The sequence below is a fragment of the Accipiter gentilis genome, chromosome 7 (genome assembly GCF_929443795.1).
Source record: "Accipiter gentilis chromosome 7, bAccGen1.1, whole genome shotgun sequence".
NCBI classification, from domain to species: Eukaryota; Metazoa; Chordata; class Aves; order Accipitriformes; family Accipitridae; genus Astur; species Astur gentilis.
In genome coordinates this window covers 18,961,803-18,988,078 of record NC_064886.1, presented here as the reverse complement: position 1 = coordinate 18,988,078, position 26,276 = coordinate 18,961,803, and the positions used below count along the sequence as shown (strand labels likewise).

At 39.0% G+C, this 26,276-nt stretch overlaps 1 protein-coding gene across 1 annotated transcript in view; it reads right to left on the bottom strand.

Moving 5' to 3' along the window:
• Window positions 1-5,686: 5,686 nt before the first annotated feature.
• The window catches only part of TMEM132B (transmembrane protein 132B), a 259,981-nt gene continuing 239,391 nt past the window's right edge, over window positions 5,687-26,276 (bottom strand). The window contains exons 6-9 of the mRNA XM_049806661.1: window positions 19,390-19,595; window positions 10,984-11,257; window positions 9,388-9,579; window positions 5,687-8,145 (exon numbers count right to left, since the gene is read on the bottom strand). Of these exons, the coding sequence (XP_049662618.1) occupies window positions 6,991-8,145; window positions 9,388-9,579; window positions 10,984-11,257; window positions 19,390-19,595 (1,827 nt within the window). The 3' untranslated portion in view covers window positions 5,687-6,990. The remainder of the gene's footprint in view (window positions 8,146-9,387; window positions 9,580-10,983; window positions 11,258-19,389; window positions 19,596-26,276) is intronic.

Sequence of the window (26,276 nt, the reverse complement as noted above, 5' to 3'; positions counted from 1 at the left end):
TTTGAGCACAAGAAATAACTAATGGTTAAGATTTCAGTGTAAATATATTGTAAAATGGCATAATTCTTTGTAATGAATGCATAAATTACAAATATTACTATCTAGTATAGATAGACCTCGTTGAAAATGAATGCTTTGTAATAGTCATAGATCGGAGAGATCAGAATTTTGTTCATACGGCCAATGATTTTCGTTTTTAAATCCTACTGATTAAAAAAAACCCCAATCCTATAGATAATACTATGGCATAGGAGAGTGTATTCTGCTCTGCTTACCACAGTTTTAAATTGGAGGATTAAAAATATCCATTGGTCATTTCCACTAAATCTTGAGCTCCTTACTTGGTTTTTATATCATCAGATCCCATTGATTTTCAAATAGACTAACCCAAGATTATCAGAAGGAATGATACAAGTCTTCATCTGCATTGGTTTATAAAGCCTTACGCCAATATGTATGGTTTTGGAAGCAAGTAACACTATGATGCACTTTAAGGGTCTCAAAACATCATCTGCTTCCCTTTAATTTCTTAAATAAGCTGCCTCCTTCAGTAAGACAGCTCAATTTTATTCCCTCAGTAACCAAACTTTTGTGGACACTGGCCACATGGATCACTGGAATAGGAAAAAAAAAAGAAAAAAGTTATGCGTTAAGAACTATATTAGGAGGGTGCAGAATTAGTAGCTAGCTTTGCACACTGACTGTTTTCACTGAAGAAAATCTCTTAAGCTTTACGAATACTACATAATGCAATGTGTCACCAGTTAACGTAAATTCTAAACACCATCACTCACTCTGGTACCAGCTAGAGGTGCTACTGATTGGAAACAGCAGGGTCCAGTTTTGTGTAATACAAGGACATATCCAACCGCTCAGGCTCCAGACCTGATTGGTAATCATCTGTTTCTGGTCCTGTCTCAGTCCAGCTCCTAACAAGACGAGTGGGAGTTTCAACTGATAGAGCCTTCAGGATTTGGCCTATTTAATTTGTGACAAATATTGCTATGTGGGTCTTTTGCCTGCCAAATTCTGAGGGCTCACTTTTTTGAAAGAAAAAAAGTTGTATTTGTTGAGCTATTTTTTTCCCAGATGAATGCAGGTAATTAATTTCAGTTACATAGCACACACAAATTGGTAGTTAAAATTTACACCTATGGTATATGTTTTGAACAGTTGAGTGTGTGTGTAAAATATAACCGTAAAGACTATTTTTCTGTAAAAGCTCACAGACCGATACTTTTAGTTATACTGAATAGAGCACTGCAGTGTGACTAGATCCACTGGCACCTCTTTAGTAAGATGCTGCTAAGGGGAAGGATGCCATAGTAATGGTCAAATAGGGCCCAAATACCACTGCCAGTACAAAAAAAAAGTGTCATTTATGAAAACTGTTTCTTATTTTACTGTTGAGAATACTAAGTGGTGACCAACCAGAATTTGTGCCCAAAGCACATTAACGTTTAGGCTCTCTGAGGCACTCCCTAAATCACAGTTTTCAATTCATTCATCCAAGTAATTTTATATAAGCCACATTTCAATACAGTAGAAATGACAATAGCGATCATTAAATCATTCAGATGATGTTAAATTACTCCCATTAGTACAAAGGCAGCCCATACCTTTGCAGTGGGTTTGTACAGTCAGATCTCAAATGGGGCCCAGCTGAAACCAGCAAAAGGATGATGGAAGCACCTCCTGGGTGCTGGTGTCCAGCGCTATATTGTCTGTGGGACGCCTGATTACCCCGGGAGGTTTCAGGAGAGTCTGTGTTTCTGGTTCTGCCACCATCACCAAGACCTTGAGCAAAAGCTAAAAACTGAGGCTCAAGCTCCTGTTTTGGCATTAGCAAGCTACTTTCTTACAGCTCTTGCAATGAGGTCAGTGGTCACTTCATAATTTTGAGACTCTCTGATTCTAATGGGAACAAAAGAAATTCAGACCGCTGAATCAAAAACCTGACCTGTGATGATTCACACTGGAGAGCTAAAGGGGCGGGTGAAGTTTGTTCCCTTTTCCTTTAAACCTAAACATACCTCTCCACTGTTCTTTGAAAGACAGCAGTCATTTAATATGTTCATCTGTTCTTTGCATTTGTTGCTGGGAAAGGATTGCTCACTGCAGGAAGAGAGGGCTGGAGCACCATTTGTAGGCAAGCTTGGGTGAAACCCTTGGACTATATAGTCCAGTAATTTGTGTTGCTCTGAGCAAGGAGACACAAGCAATCCATATGCTGGTGATTGTGCCGATTTCACACTGCAGGGGCACATCACCTTCAACCCAACGAGCAGCTCACCCTGACCAGTATAAATGCAAAATGGTTTAGTCAGTTTTAAAAAAAAATCACATGAACTTTATGTTTATTTCTCCAGCAGAATCTGCTTCTTTCACAGTCTTTCAGTTGCTTCTTTTCTGAAGAGTGAAGTCTTTATTTCAGACATCTGCCTACAGAAAACAAGTATTTCTTTAAAGGGCACATTTAAAGATGAAAACTGAGGCTTGAATAACTTAATCAGCATACAAATTACACAGATATAAAAGTTCTCTTTCATTGTCTTAACTTACAGTTTATTTTGTACAGAATTCATTATGTTATACATCTAAGACTTATTATATTGTATAAATATCTTGGGTGTGATGTATATACATATTCAGTGTTATAGATTCAGCAATTAATGTATGAATTTCACAATACACTATAGTGTATTTCAATGTAGTGCACACGATTTCTATTTCAGAAAACAGCATATCTGCTATGAAAAATTGGATTTCATTCATAGGGTACTCTACCTTGAAATACAGGGATTTTTCCATTATATAATGGACCTTTTGTACTGTGTCATATGGCTGTAAGATTTTCTTGTACATTCCCCAATATGAATTAAGAAACAGCAGCTCAAAACATTAATCTATGTGGTTCTACATCAAGAGGAGAGCAGGGCACTGGTTTCCTAAGTTCTTACTTAAATGAGAAAGAAGGCGTAGACAGGGCACATGGAGCTAGGCTGTGTGTGACGGCCAAATGAAATAAAAAGTTCTGCACAGATGAGAACTACTAGCTCTTGCTTTTCCATTCTCTGTATACCAGTGTTCAGCTGCCATAAATCACTCAGCTCTGATTGTAAGAGTTGAGGGTCTGGTATCAGACCTTTATTTTTAAAGTTCACAAACTCCCCATGTTCCATTAATCCACCCTGCTTACAGAATTTTTCCTAGGTGTCTCCTGGTAGATGTATTGATAATACAGACTGTCTTTCCTTGATAGCAGGCAAAGAAACTCGCTCACCATGTCTTCTCTATACAGGCCATAAATAAGATATGCTGTTTGTTCAGTATCAAATTACAGGTGTTGCTTTCCTGGGCACCTACTAAAGCATAATTCTAATTAATCTGTCAGTATAGTTTCCATTTTCTTTTTTAGACAATTCTAGTTTCCTGCATACATACATACATATTGTGTCTTTTGATCATTTGGTTACCTTTGCTTTGTAATCTCAAAAGTGGAGACTCTTTTATCAATGTATAAATGCTGTTCATTTAACAGCAAAAAGTGAAACATTATTTATTCCATGAATAAAAGACTTTAAAAGAGTAATTTAAAAAAAAATAGGCGAATCAGAAAATTCTGGGGTTTTTTAAAATAATTATAAATTAAATTTACTTACATTTAAAGTATGTCATCATTTTGAAACTAAAATTTGAGGTATTTCATTTAAAAAGGACTGATCGACTTAGAACTGTATTTTGCATCAAATATATTAATCTAATTATTTTCCTTTTGATTTTATGAGAATTAGCATAAGTGCTTAATTCAGCATAAATCCAGAATAACTCCATTTTATTGGTGTTATCCCAGTTTTAATGCGAATAGAATTCTCTCTTCCCACTTCATTTTTTGTATTGCCATTTTTCCACATAAGAATTTTCATGTAACAACATGTGATGTAAAAAAAAAAAAAAAAAAAAAAGTTATATGAATCCACAGTTGTAGATTTATTTCCCCCATTGCCAGATCTGGAGGGGGGCTTTTTCTGGACAGCGGTATCCAGTTCTATTGTTTAACTGATCACCAGTAGCGGCTGTACTGCTTTCTAATGCACTGTATTTGTAATTTAACTTTGGGATAGTATGATGCCTATGACTGCAGAAGTCACAACTCTAACGAAGCCCCACATTCAGCCACTGAGCCACCTAAGAACTTCATTGAAGAACTTCATGACCACACTGACAGATGCTGTACCAAGCCAGGACTTTACCTATGGTAAATAGAACACAGGCCCTAGTTACATGTCACAGTCTACTCCAGAGTGTATTTTAGATACATGCTCAGTCAAACACCAGAATGGAAGTATTTCTGGTCCAACACTAACAGCCCTGGACCTTGCATTTGTAACTGTCTTCAGCAGTAACATCGGAAAGCACAGGGGTTTGCAAGCCACGTGGCAAATAAGTGCTGAAAAGGCCTGAGGTCTCCTTTGGTGGCTTCTAGCAGTGACCACACTGCAGGTAGGACTGTCCTTCCCCCACATGCTAGTACGCAGCCACTTGTAAGTACTACAGACAACCAGGGATTAGGCCTCAGGCACAAGCTCAAGGACACACCGATATGACAGTAGCAAGCCCCCTAACTTAGTGATCCTCAGCCTTTCCAGTCATAGCCCTTGAAGGGAAATTTCCTGAACAAGTAAATAAAGCTGTTGCCTTCCATTACCTATTAATGAGTTGGAAGAGCAGCTAAGCACACCTGTAAGTCCCTTGGCACTCGGTGTGCTTACGTGGCACTGACTAGGGATGGAGTTCAGCATCTGCTGGTGTACTTAGCAGAACTGGGGCCATCGTGAAGAAATGGGTCATGGAGTCCAGTCCACTGCTGTGAGATCATAGTTGCACTGGTAAACTGCACTCATGAAAACAGCTGTGCTGTTTGAGCTCTGCAACTGCCATCAGCAAGTTGTTTCCTCAGATTTCAAGACTAAATTTATTTGTGGTTCATTTATACTCATTTACTATTGTGCAAACAATATGCTTGCTTTATGGTTGGGCCACATACAAAATAACATGTTGGGAAGAGATGTTAAATTCTAAAAAGGGATTTTTATGTTCTTAGTAATAAGGATCATAGTAGGAATTAATATTTCCTTACGAGGTCTGGATCATTTAAAGAGGAGAGAACATTTGTTGAACAACCCAAGATTTCATTTGATGCACAAGTGCTGCATCCCTTATGAAATAGAAGCATCTCTGTGCTCTGTTATTTTCTCTACTTAAAATTAGATTATAACAGATGCCATCCCCTCACTATGCAGTTCAGTGCCAGCAAACATAAGTCTCTCATCACTTACTTATATAAGCCTGGTGTCCTCACTTTCTAGTCTCACCCTTAAAATTCTCGTATTTTGCAGTAGTTATATTAAACATGTTCCCCATTGTGGATTAGGATCCAAATGCAGGATTTCCCATAGTTAGGGTTGTCTGGTCTCTTCTAACATCGGAACTGAATTATAAAATTCAAATCCTATCTTGACCTACCTAAAAGATGGGAACTACAGTATGTAAGGCAGTTGCAACTTGGATCTTGTGTTTATTGCACAGGATCCATCACAATGTGCTTTATTGTTTTTGTTAAGTATTACGTAGATTCAGGTTTTTTCTAACTGTAATTTTCAATTTATTTCAGTCATCCTTCAGTAAAAAAATACATGTAATGCATATGAAATGGCAGCTTTGAATTTCCAGCACATTTTCCTTGTTAAAATTGGAAATAGTCACTTCATAATGTGCCCAGTGTGTCTTTTCTTTCCTTCTTCTTTTTCTCTTTAACAGCTTTATGGTCAGAGATGTTTTAGACAAGGTCTGGGGCATTAGCCATTGAGCATGGACTTCTTTGTCCTGCTAAACTCTACCATCAGTGTATTAAATAGTACAGAGTAACAGTGACTCCAAGCTTTTGCTTATTTGCTAGGAAATTTCCTTCCTATTCTATGCATTTCAATACCACATTTGACTTTCTCATTCTGATAACAATGCGTCTTGTCAACCAAGCTGCTGTTTCAGCAAAGCATTTCCCTTGAAGTAATGTGCTGTTTTGTTGCAGGTTACTTTTTCTTATTAGCAATGACAAAAGTAAACCCAGGGCTACTCCTTGATTTTTATTTTCCAGGGTTTATTATTGTATTTACAGTTCCCTGTAAGAAGATACAACCCTTTCCCAGTAAGAGTCCAAATACCTTCCTATGTTTTCAAATACTAATGACCCACATACCCATATGGAAAGGAGAAAGATAATCAGTGATGAAGGAGGTATCTCTAGGGGCTGATGCAGATGAATAGAAAACCTAAATCATTATAAATATTACTGTACTACACTTTGGTACAACCAAAAAAACCACCCAAACCCTTAAAGAAAATATTTAATGGTCCCTAAGTCAAATAAAATTCATAAACAATAGGAGAAGAAATTAACCACATGGGGGTTTTTATATCTGTAAAAAATAATAAGACTACTTGGCTGCATTGCACATAGGCAATAAAATTAGATTCATTCAGATCCCTTTTAATGTAAGCCTTATTTCAGGCTGTAAGCAAGAAATGTCCACTGTGCTTTATACAAAGGACGACGACTAGAAAAATCAATGCAAACAAATTTCCCTTTGTTTTCTGATTTACCATTTATCATGAGATGACAAACAAATGAAGTCTCCTCTGAGTCTGAGCGTAGTTGTATTAGCATTTTGCTAGTACCAGGCAGTATACAAAAACAGCCATCACGTGTGACACCTCCAACACCTACAGGTAGCTGTTTTAGGGGCACATCCTGGTTTGTGGTGAAACAGGTTTAACTCAGCCAGCCTCTTGTACCTGCTCAGTGATATCAGGTTATCATCTCAGTAACTCCAAGGTTGGACTGTCTTGTTCCTATTGCTGACTGGACTGACTGCTCCACCATCCATAAACAGAAGGCATAAAGGTGATTACAAACATAAGAAAGTAGTTTTACATATTGTCTTGCAGTCTTTCCATATAGTCCCTAAGTTCCTTGGAATCACCAAGATTCATATCTTGGCATACCCATTTAATATTATCATCACTGTCAAATAGAATTGAGTTGGTGTAGGGGCCCCCATCCTCCGGCAGTATTGTTGTGTATGAAGTGAACTTTACTCGCTTCTGCTTTGGCCCAGAAGGATTTATAGGTTCACTTTTAACTTCTTTTTCACAAAGGTACTCAGAAGATCTGAGGATATGATTATGAAGAGTCTTCTGAGAACTCCCATTAAGGAGAAAGTTGCTTTCTTCAAACTGCATCCCTCTGTCAATCATGGTAGTGCACTCCTCTGACGGGAGCGAAATGTCAACTGGGTTTTCCAGCAGTTCAACCTCATTTCCAAGCCAGACCCAATCATGGGAGTGGGGGATGTTGCCTTGCTCACTCACAGCAAACCTTTTATGCCTGTACTTCCAAGCAAATGCCACGCAGTTAATCAAAAAGACCAAGATTGCTAAGCAGAAAACACACAGCAGGGCATACATGCCAATCTCCAAATCTGTTAATCCTCTTGAAGTCAATGTGAGATCACTGGGATTGTTTTCTCCTGGTATTTCTACTTGTGCAGGGAAACCTGTGAAGGCAGTTGGGTTATTTTGGAGCTGGCCATCCTCCAGGGACTCCTGATCAATGGGAGATATGAAAGTTGTGCTTTTGTTTGCATTGTCCTCATGACTGGACATGTCCTCGTGGTTTTTGGACCATTCTTGTGCTGTCCTCTCTTGTTCTGCAGGTTTCTCTATAGAATTGCTTGCATGGCTTTTAAAATCTCTATCCATATCATCAATGTCATTAGTGGTTCCTTTTTGGTCAGAATCTTTTTGACCAAACTTCACTTTGACACTTCCTTTCCCAACAGCGAGAATGCTCTTCCGCTTAGTCTTCTGACATGGCTCACTGATGACCATTTCAATTTTAATCAGAGGTCCTTGCCCATCCCCTTCCGCCACTATCCCAGGCCATTTGGACTGAAGGTTTTGGTGCGCAGACACTACCATCTCATCCAGCGAAGTGATGGTGATCGAGAAGTCCTTGGAGTCATAGATATCTAATGGTGTCACTGACCCATCACTGAACAAAATCCAAGCACTGACTATGGCTTCCTGGGGTGAGAGAGGATGAGAAAAAAAATGTGTGAAAGGTAAGAGACCACATATCAGACAGTTGTTTAAGTCTGTTTGACATTGGCAAAATAAATACACAGTTTAACTTCAGTTTATTTTGTTTTTTAAAAAAAGAAAATCAAAACGTCTACTCTGCTTCCCATTTTCTTCTTGCAGATTTGTGTTCTCTAGACCACTTAGGCATTTATCTCATCTTGAGGAACTAGCAAAGACATAGTAATCTAAATTTAATAAAAGGTGCTGACAAAAAAAAAAATTGTCAATTTTTTTTTTTTCAGTCTGAAGTGAGAAGCCTCTTTTGAATGCCAGGCCCTCATGATGGAAATTATCATATTTCTGAAGTCCTGGTTAATTAATTTTATAGAGGACCTATAATGGGGAATTTCTGTAATACTGCCGTTCTAATGCCATATTTAATACAACATGCAGAGCTCTTATGTGTCAGAATGGTGATCTCATTCAGCCCATTGAAACAAACTTGGTTAAGAACACATCTCAATGCAATATTTTAAATTTTCTGTCATGCTTTCAAATATACAAGATTATGTGAAATATACAAAAGTGATTGTAGTCTTTTCTGGGAACTATAGAAACACTCACAAAACTGCCATTTTTAAGGATGTTTTGACCAAAACAATTTGCCTTCTTACTGCAAATTGCTAGTTACACTTTTTCTAGTGATAGAAGAGTCTCAATTCTATAATAAATAAAATAAAAAAGATATATGTGATTTATTCTGTGGTCTCATCGAAAGCTATTTAATTCCTCAGATTATACAGTTCAAAGTAAGCACGAACTCATCACATTTCAGCAATGCAGATCAAAGTCCTTTTGGCTGAACTGACTTAGTGAGACTATTAAGGCATGGGGTTTCTACCTCTGCTTCCATAGCTAATCTGTATTTTCCCATAGAAAAATTGTCTTGAGCGGCACATACATGCTTTCTACAGCATTGTGCATGCACAGACGTGTCTATCACTTTCCCTTTGCTGCGCAGGTCTCCAAACTAGTTCTGAAGAGTTTAATGGTCATTCTCTATGGGTGTTTGCACCTGTAGGAGCTGGTCAGTAAGATGAACAGCCTTTACTATGTGAAGTTACTGCTTTTCAAAGTCATATGCTGTATGTGCTGTCTAAAATTTACAGCAAGTAGCTTTTCCCTAGCTTCTGACAAAGCACAGTAAACAGATAAATTAATTCTATATACTATTTTGGATCATACCTGTTTTGGAGTATGAAGGATATCATACGCAGAGGTGGTAGAAACGATAGCTCTCTTATTTCCTTTGCTGATTTGTAAGGAGAGGGACAAGCCTGAAACTAGTTGTACTCCTAGATCTGTAATGGTTACACGGTCATCTAGAACTATCACCGTCTTCTCTGCCAAGATGGAATCGGAAAGAGGTGACAGAACCTTGAAAGAGAAAGCAAATGCCTTGCATGAAACAGCAACTAATGGTGTTGTAAAGCAAGATTAGACTCTAATCGGCATAACATTTTGGATTAATCTTGGTTTGTCACACCCATGTGTAAGCTGTAATTGATATTTCCCCCAAGACACTACATTCATTTGCTGCTAAATTACTTTATTTACAAAAATAATTTAATAAAACAACCAATCACTTCAAATTGCAGCTTCATCTCAACAATGAAGCATAGATTAAACTAGAGAGATTTGTTCTTTAAAAAAAAAAAAAGTCATTTTTGTGTGGTCTATAGAACCTCCTATGAATGCAGTATAGCACAAGACATAATGTAAGACACTGATTAATGCTGAAACTTAATAAGGGAATAAATAAGTGTACAAAGCCTGGCTGATAGGAACTTGGCCTGATGCCTTTAATAGGGACAGAAGACCTGAATGAAATGAAAGTGAGATTTGCAAAAGGGGACTTTGAAAATCCCATGGGGTGCCTGTCTGCATTTTTCAATGCCAAAATAGTCCTGTCAGTTTGCTCTAAGACCTTGTTTCTAACACGCTCAGAAGGAGACAGTTGTCTTTCTACTGATGCCAGAAACAGCTGGTTCAAGCCCAAAATATTTGAGGTGCGATTTGTCTAAACTAACATGAGAAAGCATAGCTACCTGCTTTGGAGCTAGCTGCCTTCTGCTCTTTTATAGTCACTGGAGTGAAAGAGACATTTTTAAGGGCAGAAATCCCTTGACCTCTTTGTGATATTTGTTTTAGGCTGAAAGGAGCTGAGCCCTAAAAGTACCGGTTTCTTTGTGTTGACTACAAAGGAAACAGTGTGACTGGAACATTATGGATGTTTGCCATTAATAAGAGCAGCCCCAATGTTTGTATTCCTTTATTTTGATTAAGAAATATGCATGAAGTTAGATAGAGATACAGGTGGTGAACACCCTGAAAGATGTCTGAAGATTATTTTTGTGTCCATTTTTTGTGCTTCATTTTGTGAACATAAAGGGACTAATTTTTCAAAGACAGTTTAAGCATATAAAGATGCATGTAGATCTTTGGTAAAATTTCCCAACTGTTAGATTCATAAGGTCCCACTTAAATTAAAAGAAGCTAGTTGTGTGCATCATGTAACCTGTTTCACTGTTCAGAAAAGCTCATTGTGTTGCTAGTCACATTAACATGGATAAATCCCTTAAGTTTCACCTGAAGGTACTTCATGGAAGTGACGACCAGCAAAAAATGAAACCCCATTCAAACTTCCTTTTATGTTTAGCATGTAAATTTTTTTCAGCTTGTTTTTTTCGGAGAGCAGTTAATTTTCTAAGCTAACTAGCCATTGTGTGTGTGCATCCAGAACTCTCTCTATGGAAGCTGCAGATACATCTTAGGCTATACCTGGACCGTGGTGATGCCATGCTCACGACCAACCAGAACTCGGCCATCTTGAAGCTTAGCAATCTTGGGTTCTTCTACCTTCATGAAATCAGTCACAAGGTCAGTGATGTCAAACTGCCACTCAGAGCCTAGCATATAGGTCAAGTGGCCTCCAAACTCAGAGGATTCAGCTACAAACTGTGTGAGGACTCGCACCATGGCATGCTGATACTGGAGGGTACAACCTTTTCCTTTTTTCTCATCATCCTCTTCATCCTCACTGTCACGGGTAGGCCTGTAAATAGATCCAGGTTTGTTATCTGCATTACCACGATCTCCCTACAACACTGCAGAGCTTCAGTTGCATGGTATTTTCAATTTGATTAATGTTACCATCATCTGCTGCTGTGTGAGAAATAGGAAACCAGATTTTGGATGTGTAGGTTACTAAATCTTGGCGAGATGCTTGTACAGCTTTTTGGTGCTGCACAATTTAAAAGCTACTGTCATTTCTGTTACGGAATTCTTTGTTTGAGTGGGACCTCCCAGCAACTTGAAGCCATTGCTGAGATTTCCGTGGAACCACGGCTTGTTCACCGTGTCTCCAAGCAGCAGTCAAATCTCGCAGAGGGCTAAGGAAAGCAGCGTGAAACGTTTATGAGAGGGCAGTTCTGGAACAAACCCCTGTAGCAGCTCAGAAGGCATGGGAGATGTTTTAACATCCTTTTCTCCACCTTTGCCCATAACATCTGTATCACTTTGCTCGTCTCTTCAAAACCATTGTAACACATTTGGGATTCCCTGCTGAGGTAATGCTGCCCCACCTTATCCCACATCTCTCTCTCATAGGTTTATTAAGCCCTCTGCATTTGAGAAATATAACATGATTTCACCTTAACTCTCATACAGGTCATGCAAGTGTCTGGTATATTTAGTCATGTAATGACCACATGGGGCTTCCAAAAAACCAAATTAGGCACTTAAGTTACCACTCAGGACATCAGTTACTCAGATTACACCATGTCAGGCTGTTAAGACTACTTCTCACCCCACAGAAACAATGGCAGCATTAAACATGCTTTCTTTCACATTTTCTAACTAGCTGTCTCCCTTGCAAAATACAACCTGTGACAATGTAACAACAGCTTTCCATAAACCTTATATAAGGCATCACAGTGATTTGTACATGGTAGCAGTGCTGTCACACCTCACAGAATTTTGTCTGGTTTAAAACCCAGTTTCCCATCAGTTATCTTTTTTTTTTTTTTTTTCCTATTGTTTATTTCTTCAGACAAACACATGGATTCTCTTACCTCTTTCAAGTCAGGTATTAACCACTAGGTGGTCACACTTCTACTCATTATGCCCCCATGCTGTGGAATTCATTGCTTAGAAATAATTTGCCTTCCTCCTTTACTTATTTATTGAGCTTGAAGCCAGCTCTATACCCAGGGTGGGAAATACAGGGTAAGCTTCTTATTTTTCACAGTATTTTGGGAAGTAGTTTTGTGTTTACTGTGTTCCTTTATCTTCTCCCTTGAAATACCAGCTATGAAAAACTATTATAAAACAGAATTGCTTTTGTTATAAATTGTTTTATGACAAAGTTGGCAAACAGCAAGCTGAAAACATATCTAAGAAAAGCCCTTGTGCTCTTCAAAATGATAGAAAGTCCTGGTGTTACAGAATCTAATACACTGGAAATACATTTTCAATGCCTCACTTCTTAGCTGAATATATATATTTGGCCTCATGTAAATGGTATTTGGTACAGGCTTTTTGGGTTTGTGTGTGTAAAACAACAGTGTCCATCATCAGTTGCTGAATGAAGCATCATTGAATAACCACTAAATTGTTAAGAAAAACCCAGGATCCTAAAATAGGATTTATATTATACAAAGAAATTAGTCTTACAGAATTAGACAAGCTGGGTATTTCAGGGAAACTTTCAATTGTTCTCTCCTTCCCAACACAAGCGTCAATCTGGACTATGAGCTGAAGCCAGCCGGTCAGCAAAACAGCCGCAAGGAAAGTACTAGGAGGGGAATATTCATAGAGCTTACATGGTCCATGCCTATTTAGATTGGTCTTGGCTTTATAATGCTATAAAAGAGTTTATGAACTCCTTAATGTTCCCACTTCCAATTTATTCCTGTGTTCTGACCCTCTTCAGCTCATCTAAATCATAACCTAGCTCTGAATAATCTCAGACTTTGGGAAAATCAGGTTCACCTCTGAGATTTTGGGATTTGACATTCTTTTAATAATACAGACAGTAACTTTAGTACTAGTGCATAATTGGAGAAAAATGCGCAGAAGCTATTCAGGTGAGAAGTACTTATGGGATTTGGGGGAAAAGAGCCACAGAACCAGTGGGAACCAGTTTTCTTATAGGAAGAGAGACACAGAACCAGTGTTCTGTGGCTTGAAGAAAAATGTTCACAGGTTCAACATTGATGCTGACTTAATATTTTTTCACACAGCTCTGGTTTCTGTTTCTGTTACATAACTAGATGTTTTACTCAGATCCAATGTGTTGCTGTTATTCATATCTGTTTCTGTGCTTATTTATTTCTACTTTTACTGTTGAAAACTTTAGACTACTGGACTGTTCAAATGGAAATATATTCAAAACAACTTTGAGGGAAAGAATTCTTCAGCCCCAGTCCCATACAGCTCATAAATGTGAGTCGTGGGAAGAATGGCCAGAGATAAGGAGCGTTGCGTAAGGGCACAGAGGGAGCACTCCTGCCCTTATTACCAGGCTTGAGACTGTATGGGCAGCCAGTACTACCAACTACAAAAAGATGATTCAAGTCCAACTCTTTCCTTATGGTATCTCTAACAAACAAAGGTAAGGGCTCCATTTCATTACAGAAACATTTATAGGTTTTTGTATACTTCTCCTTAGAAATACATGGTTTCTATTGCATGCAAATGTGGAACACCAGAAAAGCATCCCTAAACCATGGAATGGGCAAGGCACTTTCTTATGTAAGTGCCAAGTAAAAAGAGAGGTGTTTGAATTTTCAATACAAGCTGTGCAAGTCTGCTTTACAGGTACCATCTCAAGTTCGTTCTTTTTTTAAACAAATGATAACCATTTCCACTTCAAAGCCACAAATCCATGATTCAGTTAGTAAGTCAGAGCATTTCAGTATTTTGTCTCCATGGGTGCAACAAAATGTTTGAGATCCACTGAACTGCATAGTTCCCTTTAGAGCCTTAAACTTCTTGTTACAGTGTTTTCAGTAGGCTTAAAATCCTTCATTAAGCAGTGAGCTCATTTTCTTTTTTAAGACATGTCCTCATGAATATAAGCTATTGCTGCGTATTGTGGTTTTTTTCCCCTTGGTCATCTCCATGGTTAGCCCTGGATATCTCTCAGAATCCTTCTTATCCTGTTTCTTGCTGCTTGGCAAACTTGCTTGGAAGATTTTTTGCTTTTCTGGCATGAACCAAGGTTGCCAGAACTACATTTAATTTACATTTCACACAGAGAAAGCCTTTGCCAGAGAGCTGAGTTAAAACAGCAGCCCTGTTACAAGGGTGCCTCCTAGCACTGATCTAATCAGTGATGTCAACTTTATATTATAGACACTGTGAGCAGTTTAAGTAGGTCTCTCTTAATTTGCACCACTCTCAAACCAGGCATCATGTTCTTGAGCCAGATGCTAATTTCCTGTTAAAAAAAACTACTAAAGAAATCAGTTTTGCTGGGTTTGAATTTGAAATACTCATTAAAAAGAGTCATGTATTTAAAAAACATTTGCAACATCCCAATTGAAAAAAAAGATCTATTTTGGATACAAAATACAAGCCACTAGAAGTTGATTTAGTGGAAGCTACAGAACTAAGTTGCATGTAGCTCCACTCATAGTTCAAGAAGAAATGCAGTATTTACAGATCTTGAAAATAGAGTCTACCTATTAACAAAAATCTCTATGGCCTTATCTCCATAGGACATTAAAGTCAAATAACTAAAGGAGTGAATTTACAGCATGTCCAAGCATTATGCAGATGATGTTATTTATAAATGGAATGGTTTGAATCCAGTTTCACTTAATTCACCTTAAACTATGGCTTTATTTCTGAGCGGCAGCACTCACACAGAGGTTTAACTAAAGCCATTTACTTTTTTCCTGCATTTAACTTATGCTAACTTTCCTGCTTTTGCCTCTAGTACTGGACAGGACCAAAGCAGAGCTACCACCTAATTTACCATTAGTTCACCAGACTGCCATTCATAAGCACCATGTCTGGCTTAACTCTGTTTTGTAGGTTTTGAAGGGTTATGCTACTCAGAGGTTTGCAGTCACCATGACTTAGTAATGGCTTTATCAGCTATTTTTCAGTAAGGCCAGATGCTGGTAAAAGTCCAGTAAAGTATGTGCCTGATACTGAAGCACATGCTGGAGTCATACTGTGTGATGTCTGCCTCCTTGGGAGCCTCATGAAAACACTGTGCTATCCCAGTTGCAAATATTTAGTTAAATTAGATTTCCAGGTTGTTCTGTGAGACTTTTGCCATGCAATTCCTATTAATGCAAGCTGAAGCCACTCATCCTATGTAAATGTATGTGCATAGAGCTAGTGCAGGAACTTCAAGAAGGCGGCAATTATTTTGCAGATACATGAGGAATCAAAATAAATATTCTTGTTAGACTAGCAGAGTCTGCCTGGACCTCTTCTACACTCTAATATTTGACTTTAATTTAAATATACACCTTTTGTTTGCTGAGATTGTGGATTTTTTTGCAGCCCATTGCAGCAGTAGAGTTTCTGTTACCCCATGCTAGTTCAAGGACCACGTACCATGCATTAGTCATGAGTTGATCCATGGAGCTGACTTTCATCTGGAAAGGGAGGCTCTTCATATCTGCAGTAGCACACACCACAGATCAAGTTCTCCTCTGGATTCTCCTTTGGATAATATTAAAGGTTTGCCATATATTTGCAGACTGACCTGGTAAATTGTATTACTGCTCTTACATAGGGGAGTCTATTTTTTTTTTCTAGTTTCTGGCATAAAAGCAGCCTGTTTTTTCTTTCTCATCCTCTAGCAAGTTCCTGCTCTCACAACAGTTCAGACCAGGTGAAAACCAACACAGTTCTAACTGAGCTAGGCAAGTGGCATTTGTAAAATTTTTTTAAAGATCCTGTCTTTTTCATTGCTTTTTGCAAATTATTCAAGAAGTTAGGTAAGCAAACATGTCTGTAATCACATGTATTTTACAATTACAAACATGACAGGGTTTACAGGGAGAAGCAATAAATTTTATTAGGTCAACAAACATCATGGGAAAGAACAGATGTGATTTGGGGCATATAAACATTTTTTTAGGTCTGAAATAGAAGCAGCTATATTCAGATGAAGAACAGCCATGCTGAGGCAGTACTTCCACAAGCATTTCTTTTGTCGACAGCACCAATAAAAACATTTAAAAGATTATTGTAAACCGCCATCTGGCTCAGCCCCTCAGACAACTGAACCAGCATGGCCATGCTGAGCATGTGGGAACGAGGCACTGGGGGAGCCAGAGGAGATGAAGGAATGTTTGGAGGTTGCTGAAGCAACTCTGCACAATCCCTGTAAGAAATGCTCAAAAATTTTACCTTCTGTGTATTGATGAATTACTTTATAGCAATATTTAGTTCTTGCCAAGAAGACAAGGGAGCGGTGTGAAGATACTAACCCTAAGTGGACAGGAGGGGAGTAGAAGATTGTTTTGTGGTGAGGTGAAGAATGAAGAAGACACATTACAGTGCTCCCATGACTAAACCTGAGGACAGTGATATAGTTTCAGTTGATCTGTGGGCCATGTGCAACTGAACCTAAATTTAAGATTGCCTAAGCCTGTTGGCAGGGACTGTTGAAATAATCCATGAGTTAGACGCCCTCTTCTTTTCAAATTAGTTTCCTTTAAGGACAGATATCAAAAATCTCATGCAAATTGCAAATACTGGCTCTTACATGAAAAAGAAATTGAAGCAATACAATGCTATGGCTATCACACATGCTGGGAAATGCTTGGATTTTGGTTTTTTTATAAAAGATTAAAGCACTCTCCTCTCTCTCTTTCAAACCTATTCTCAGGTATCACACATGACAACATTCTCACTGTACAGCACTAACGCTGTATTATACATCCTGGGCAGGCACTGTGAAGAATTACAGGCTGAAGCATTGTTCAGAATAAGCCAATGTGGCCTTCTGGCTGTATCACTGAATGAGGATTCAGGAAACCATCCTGCAGCTTCTGACTGTAGTCCGAATAGCTTGTGTGCTTCAGATCACCATGTAAAAACTCATCATAAAAACTCCCCCATGTTTAGGATATTGAGAAACATGTAGCTATGAAGGAGATGGAGGCATAAGCAGGTTAAAAATTAAAGAGAAAAAAATAAAAATAAAAAAAAAACACCAAAAAAAACCCAAAGGAAAAGCCACTAAATCTCGGGTAAAACCCATCCAAATCTAAAAATAAAGGAAATGTAAAAACCTTAAGTACAAAGGAAACGTCAGAGTGAGCACAACTAATGCTAGTCCTAGACTGCCTATTGATTTAGAATACCCCCCCCAAAGTTAAAAAAAAAATCCACATGAGTGTTCCATAAAACAAGAGATAATTTATTTCTAGTTGAAACCTTTCCCGTTCACACAGGCATGGGCTGCTGACACACAATGTCATAAACTACCAGCTGCAATTCTGGGGAATAATACAGTGTCCATACTTTCTCTTCCACCCTTCACGGGAAATGCTTGCTGAAGATGTGCCAGCAGTTCAGATGCAATGTGAGCAGCAGCAAACTCACACTGCTTGCCAGCTTGCAAACAGAGCAGACTCTCAGACCATTATCTTTATTTCAGCTGGCCAAATAAATCAGAACTAGACACCAGGGGGTAAATTTCCAGCACTGCGTGTAATGGGTTTAAAGTCAGAATGTCCACGACCGTTAACCACAGTTGAATGTCTAACTCACTGAGCTTGCTGCTGAAAGTTTACTCCTATAATAAACATCAACAGCCTAATCTTGCAGCCATTTACTCAGCAAAATCCCCACTGGTTTTAGTAGGAGCTGTGCCTAAGGGAGTGTTTCAGCACTAGGCACATTACAGGCAGAAGAAGGTAAGTTAAGTGAAACTTTAAGCAGCTGGCATATGTTCATTCCTCACCTAGCAAATCTCTTCCTGCCACAAATGGCAACTTTGCCTTCATCACTGAAGCAAACACACAGATTTCTCTTGTGCCAGATCCTCACCTCCTCTTCTGTCATAACCAGAAAAATTGTCCACACAGCCAAGAGGTAAGTCAGTCCCCTTCTTTGGAGCTCATTATCTGAGTATCCTGTAAATTGTGTCCTATTACCCTTGGTTTTATGCCCTCATAAAGCGTTAGATAATTCTACTCCACTGCTGTCTGTTCGGGCTCTTTAAGGCTCTTCAATAGCTGAGATGTTCTCCTGAGCAAATCCAGTGCTTTAGCTAGAACTGCAACAGTGTTTAGCGCTACAGTTACTGCTGCCAGAAATCCTTTTTCACTGTGTTATAAATCTGAGCTGGTGTCATGCCTTGTTCTCCAGTACTATTTTTCAACTTAGCCTGAAATCCACCAATATAGCAGTGTTCCTGGAAGTTCTTAATCTTGCAAATTGTCCAAATGATTGTTATTCTAGAATGGGTATTTTCAGTAGGGAATGATGGGAACAGAGCTCAAAAGCCCTGTCCCCCTCCGTCTCCTTTTTTCCCTATCCACATTTATCCTGGTAGAATCCGTTCATCAGAATATAGTCTTCAACAGGAGCATAAGTGGTGTTTTGCCTAATTCAGATTTGCTAAGTAATGATTCATCCAGGTCTGCTGTACAGTGCATCTGTACACAGACTGAATAATCATCCAAAGTCATAGAATCATAGAATGGTTTGGGTTGGAAGGGACCTTTAAAGATATCCAGTCCAACCCCCCCTGCCAGTGCCCAGTGACCTGACTCCCTCCCTGGCCCTATTTTATTTAGCACTGTAGCCAGAAACCTAAGCACTGGATCTTGACCTCTCTCCCCTCCCCTCCCCTCCCTCTCTCACACACACACAGAGAAGATGTTACATACAAGATGGGAGAGGTCCAGGTCTTTTTGCACATCAGAGTGTATGATACGACTTCCTGAGATAGGTAGTGGGGAATTGATTAACTCTCCAGGCAAAGCCACTGACTTTTAAACTTTTAAATATATATATATATATATATATATATATAAAATATAGCCTGCTGATACCATTGTTGGATGTTTTAATGAAGCCTAGGACAGACTCTAAAGCTAATTTTAAACAGGAGAGTTTAGATTCTGAGAAATACTCTAAAAATTTGTTGTGTTCTAAAATCAGAGGCCCTGGGCATGTATCTGGACTGTGCCAATGCTGTAAGCATACCTTTTATTGGCTGTGACGGGTATCCTCCAGCCTTTGATCTGGCTAAGCTCTGTATCAGAGATCTCTATCTGCAGTGGGAGCCTTGGAACCCAGACCGTCACTTCTAATTGGGTGGTAAAATGCTGATAAGTGAAGTTAACAATAGTATCCACTTTGCTTTTCATTTCCTTGCCATTAACGAAGATGGAGTCACATCTGTCAGAAACCTTAAAAAAAAAAGAAAAAGAAAAAGGAAGATTAATTAGGAAATGAATAAAAGTTCCTGAGGAAGCACGAGGAATGATACATCAGTCCAAAGACAACACTGATAATGTGAGTCATGCATATTGCATTTTCAGTTTTCTAATTAGTAGCAAACAGTGATAAATGGACCCCAGGGAAACAGTTCTGCTTTCCTCAATGGATACTACTCAAACTACAAAAATAATTTAATGATGTTATATAACCTATGTGAATCTTTTATACTAGGCAAATTAAACTCTTCATGAATCAAACTCCATGTGCATCAAAGTTTATGTTTACAACTTGCTTAAAGAACCTGGGAAAAATGGGGCCATATGTTACTAAGAAAAAGACTGAGTCAGAACCATAAAACAGAATCCTTTCCTTTTTCCTTGAGCACTGTACTGCTGAAAGACAAAGATCCCCTTATGGCTCATGAGCAGAAGTGCAGCAGAAGCATTAATTTTTAGAACTTCTCAGTAATTGTTTTGGTAAAATGTCTTCATAGTTGCTTTGTGTCCTTATATGAAATTACTGCCAAAACTAGCACGTGGGCTCTATAGTATAACTCATCTACCCTCTTGGTCTCAGGAATCCTTTGGCACAAAATCAAGGTCCTGAGCACAGATCCTATTATATAAAGATGATGTAGCAACGCATTTGACCTGCATCCTGGAAAAACGGAACTCCTTCTTCATAAGGTACGTTGTTTTAATATTATTTATGAATGCATGGGTGTATATTTTTAGATTATATATATACACATTTAGATTAATGTATAACATTTTTGTATATATCTATATGCACGTATATATGTGTGTGTATGTACATGCATATGTACATATATTTGTATCTATATACAGGTTGGCATTCTGCTTTGAAGCGAGAGAGGGGTGATGGTCTCCAGCAGAGTCCGTGTACGTGGTTTTAATCTTTTAAAACCATGGCTTATGCGATGTAGTTGTGTTACTGAAATGGACTTTGTTCTCTTGTCAGGACTGTTCTGTGTCATGTTGTATAATGTATTGGGACTCAGATCTGAAGGGATTCTGGCTAAGCCAGTGATTAAATTCTGGTTTACTGGAGTTACTGAGATAACTCATGCAGACTTCAGTGGGGAATATGCTGAAATACAGGCTGATTTTGCTCTGCAAATGTACCTCAAATCTTTTCTGATCTTAACAGGAATTAGGGGTTACTGAGCCAAGAAAAACTACAGAAAATGTGTAGCAGCCGTTTTTTTCCTCAAAGGCAGTCCTCACATATGACTTTGAAATTCAGTTTGTCTTGCTTTAAATCTCAGAATAATCTCAGTTTTTCTCTTGAGCTGTAATGTGGTATATTGCTGTTAGGTGGACAATACCTGAGTTCTACTATCACTATGGAGCACATTTAAATAACAAAATTTTGCCTAAATGTGTCTCATAATGCTTTTAAGATTTATAGGCAACTTGCCTAAGAATCAGCTACTTCAGAAGCAAAAGAATAAAAGCAACCCTTATGCAGGTTATTCGGTTACAAGTTTTATTTCCAGAATTATTGTGATGACATTGAAAATTATGGCAACTCTCAAGCCAAGCATGGAAGGAGAAGCATTTGGGAAACATTGTGCCCGCTGAGCTGTTGGTATATATCCACTGAACATCGACCATATCAAATGACTGTTTCACACTTGGTGAGACCACGCAGCCAAACTTTTCAGATTGTCCCTTTTATAACATCATTGTACCACTAATGTCATTCTCCTATACTGCTTATTATTAGGTAATAGCTTTGCTAAAAATATTGTCAAGCACCTTGAAATTCTTGTTAGAAAAGCTCACTATCTAATGTTTTTCTCTCCATATGCAATACCCATATATAAAGTAAAAGAGCTGCACTTCCACGTTTGCCATTTTCAAGTCAGCTTCTCAGATCCTAATTAATGTACTGAAACTACAATCAATTGCTTTTTTACAAAAGGACTAAGCCAGGTTGCAAGGGATAGGACAAAGGAAACTAAGTCACTCTTCTGGAGAGAATACTCCTTCCACATAAATGCTTAATGAGTACAAGAATTAAAAAAAAAAAATTACCTATCTGATAAGACCTTAAAATGGACTCCAGGCTCAGGAGTACCACAAGTGAGATGGAACACACTCAGAATCTTTGTTTCCCCTTCATAATGTGTCACAAGTGTCTCTGGAAAGTTTAAGCACATTAAGCAAGCCCATTAATTGAATGAGTAGTTGAGATTCTAAATCATAAAGCCTACATCTAGGGAGTTTTGTGAGAATTAATACAAGACAGAAATAATTAAGAAAACTCAGAGAGGGAGGGATAAACATCAAGACCAGATCAGGGGAATAACTAGTATCTGACATGACAGCAGCTAATATTTTAGATTCTCTTCTTGCTGCTTAAAATGTTCTTGTCTTCTTGTCAGCAGGCAAGAAAGGTGCTAAATTAGGTAACCGAAAGATGGACTTTAATTGTAGCTGTAAAAATACCAGGCTAGGCTTACAAATTTCATAGATTATATGTCTAGACAGAGCCATTCAGTCATTTATATACTGACCAAGATGTAAATATACATCAGTATATATAGTTATGCTATAGAAGTTCACCCAGTGGTCTTGTGTAGAGTTCAGAGCTCATGTTTCACTTAAGCATATCTTCCAGAAAATAATCCAGCCTTGATAAGAAAACTTGAACAGACACGTTGTTATTTCAGTTCTCTGTCTGGAATTTGGGTTTACTCTATTAGGTACAAGCAAACCAAAGAATTTAAAGGAAAATTAAGTTTGTGCAAATAAGGGCGAAAACCACAGCCGTCATCTGAATCCCATGATAAAGCACGTGAAACCATGACCACTGTTAACCATTCAGGCTAGACTAAAGTTCACCTGAGTAAGCCTCTCTTACACTCAAATCCATTTAATTACTGCCACTACACCTTACAGCAGTTGTTACTTGAAAGTAGATTTGGTTCATCTGAAGGGAACGAGAACCTTGAGCATGTATAGAAAATGCCCAGCACTCCTATTTCACTTGGAATCTACTACAGACCCAGGACAAAGAATTAATTTCATCCTGGTCTCAGATGAGAGCTGGGATTTCATGCTAACAGCACTCTGACACTCCTCCAAAGTGAAGAGGGAATGAGAAGCACACGTTGAGCTTTGGGGACTTGGTGCCAGCTGTATTCTCTGGCTGATGGCCTACTGCAAATGTTCCCCTTCACTTTCTCCCCTTGCAAGTCTCCTCAATACTTTTCTGGTCACACTCTGACTGCCAGAAGTGGCTTGTGATGCTGCTGGAAGGGGAACTCATACGACCTGCTGCTGCAGTTTGGGGAGTGCATGCCTGTTTACATCAGAAGGTGTTCAGGTTCGCCATAGGGCAAGCTCTGACGCAGCAGGGCAACACGGGCAGAGTTACATTAGCGGGTGACTTAACACACAGTTTTCTTTTGAGCTGCTGGTTGTGAGGGAACAAAGAGAGAAAATGCTGTTAAATCACTCCTGCAAACACTATACAGTGAGAAGACACAGCAAAAACTTAGAATGCCACCCTCTCATCTAAAATGCACAGAGCAAGCCTGTTTAAAACAGTCTGTCGCTATCCATTGTCAACTGCCTGACAAAATCAGAAAAGTGCTATTTGAGACAGTTTGCAACCAGGAGGGCAGGACGGCCAGCAATGTGCTCTGGTATGCAGGTCAAGAGAAAGAGAGCTGCAATTAACCTCTCCAGGCTTTGAAGCAGGTGGTTGGCTCCAGTCCCCACAAATAATTGTAAAAAGCACAATTTGCTCTGTACAGCCTGTCACAGCCTTCTCGTTTTAGACTAATCCAGTACAAAAGTAGCTAGCAGTCCAAAAGAGTAATTGGGAAAGCATTTGATGTTCAGGGCAGCAAAGGTTTACACACCCTTTGCGTGAACAGGTAAAACAGAGGGAACGTGAACTGACAAGAAAACAAATAATGCCTGCTGCATGGTTCATCTTTACATGCAGGTTTGATTCCAAAGCTCATACCTTACCCTCAGCTTGCAGATCATTTTGTAAAGAGACTGAATGAGATAGATGTAACAGAAAACAGTCGCAGTCCTTGTGGCTGTTAACCACTCAGGAGTGTTTCAGTTAAACAAGACTTTGCTGCTGAATGCCTGCTTGGCACAACCATTTTTTCTCCAGCACTCTCTTGGGTAGGAGGAGAGAGCAAGATGGCTTCAGGAGAGGCCTACCACACGGGTGTCTCCAGTTGGCAGCATTTCAGCACTTTCCCAGACTGTACCTCATCTCCAAGTTCATCTTTTTTCACCTTCAGACATACACTTCTCACTGATGTTTACGTGAATGGTGTGTGCGCACACAGCTGTGTATGAACAGGTATAATGAATTTTAAGAGAAAAACTACTACCCAAAGGAATTAATTCTGTTTAATTTGGTATGAAGCAACAGTGACAAAGTAGATGTAAGAGTGGTACCAACTACAATGCCAAACTGTCCTATGGCACTTTTCATCTGTGAATTTTTGACACACAAAAACCAAAAGGAGGGTAGTATTTTTACAACTCATTTGTAGAAGAGGAAACTGAGGCACACACAGTGCGTATCAGAATTGGGTCTAACACACAGTCTTTTCAGCTGAGAGCTATAGCCATTTGGTTATCCAGTCAGGTCCTCAAATGATTTAAATTTGAAGTTCAAATTCACCCTTGGAAAGAGGTCCTTTTTATACTTGCTTTCACAAGAGCTTTCACCAGTACTTCAGCAGAACTGGCCTTTACAAGAAGAGTTTTTGCCTAGAGTCAAGATCTACTGTCATTTTAAAATACTTAAGTTTAATAGGACAGATGTGCAGACCTCTTCAGTTTTGTAACCCTGGTCTTTCAACAGCAAAATCCAACCTTATTCCAATCCCTGCCCGAGACAACGCCATTTCTGATGTCCAGCATATGAGGCAGAGCCCAGGACACAGTCTGGCTGCAGCTAAGTCCTCTGCAAACAGGTCCTCCCACCATTGGTGTCGGGAGCCAGAGCTCTTGTGGAAGAGGAGGTAGGAATGAGACATCAGCAAACTGTGGACATTTATAAAAGGTCAAAGGAACAGTGCACAGTGCTGCTTTGCAGTGAGTGTGTAAGGGAAGCAAAGTCTCATTACGGTGACTGAGGCTATAAAGAGAACAATTGTAACAAGATTTTAAAGTGAATGGTGCCTACAGTAAATGGCTCATTCTCATAATAATCTTAAAACTGTAATTTTGTGGTATTTCCTGAATGCCGCCTTTTCCCCCTTTTCTGCTGTGTTGTTCCTGGCATTGTCTTGTTAGCCCATTAGGAAGGACTTGCTGAGCTACTTCAAACCCTTACACTGTGTGTTTTTCTTCTGCCTCTTGCATCTTTTTATATGGCCACAGCACGGCTGTATCAGGGTTTTTTCCGTTTTGGATAATTTTCTACTTTATTTTTATTATTGCTACACGTTTGCTTTAGAAGCACAGTCTGAAATTACTTCCTCAGCCTGAGGAATCTGGCTTAGTGTTTGGGTAATAGTTGAAGACAAATAGAAGGATTATTCTTCTTCCTACCTTCTTCTTTCTCCCTCTTTCCAACAGCTAGTTACCTCTGTGCCTTCCCTGGCTCCTGTCCCCTTCTGCACTATGCACTGCCTGAGGCCATTGCTGGAGTCTCTCCTAAACCAACAAAGGGATGGAAAGATATGCCTCAAGTCTTGAGACAAATAAACAAACAAAGGGTTTTCCCAAACCCTTTTCAGCTAAGAAATGCTGTTTTTATTTAAATTCAGAATTATGCCTGATAGTAGTCAGTCTAGAAAATGTCAGATTTCTTGTTCTGGCTGTAGTTGTATGTTATGTCATGAAATGTTAATTATTCTAGCACACAATATTTGTCCATATGCACGTGTCAAGTGATAATATAAAAGTAGACATTTTCATTAGATTTTATTCCCCTTTTAAAATTAAAACTAATTGGCCATGGTTGAATTACAGTTCTGCCCCAGAACAACATCCTGTCTCCTTTTGGGCTTGTGTGGCAGAGACAGTCAGTCCGGTGTCTCTCCCTGTGCTGTTAACTGCACGCAAACCTCTGCAAAGCACTTCTGGGCCAGTCTGGGAGACTCGCGTTTTTCCTGTACAGGTGGCAGCACTGCCATGCGGGACTCCTGCGGTGAGTTGTCCACCAGGACCCAGTGAGGGGAGAAGCACCCCATGAGGAGGAGACATTGCCTTTGCTTCTGACACCCATGCAGCAATGCAGTGCAATGTTCAAAGCAGTCCTTGCATTGTACGTACCAAAGCATTGTATGTGGCCTGCTAGGCTTAACAATGCATTTATTTCAGCCTTTTCCACAAGCAGGGCTTTTTCTATGCAGTTAGTTCTGGCAATATTCTGCTTCCCTCTGCCCCAGCTAATTATGTGTACTGGGGTCTGCAGATATTGTCTCCAAGCAATTTGAGGCAAATGGTAGATTAAGAACATACAGAGTAAAGGATGGCAAATAACGTGATGCTGAAATTGAAACTAATGAAAACAGAAGTTTTATTCCCTTTTAATTTTAGACATGTGCAGAATAGTCTTAGAAGTGTCATTTTTGAAACATCTTTTCACGTTAATTTGCTTTTATTGGCAAATCAGTTCTCCAAGTACTGTTCTCTGGA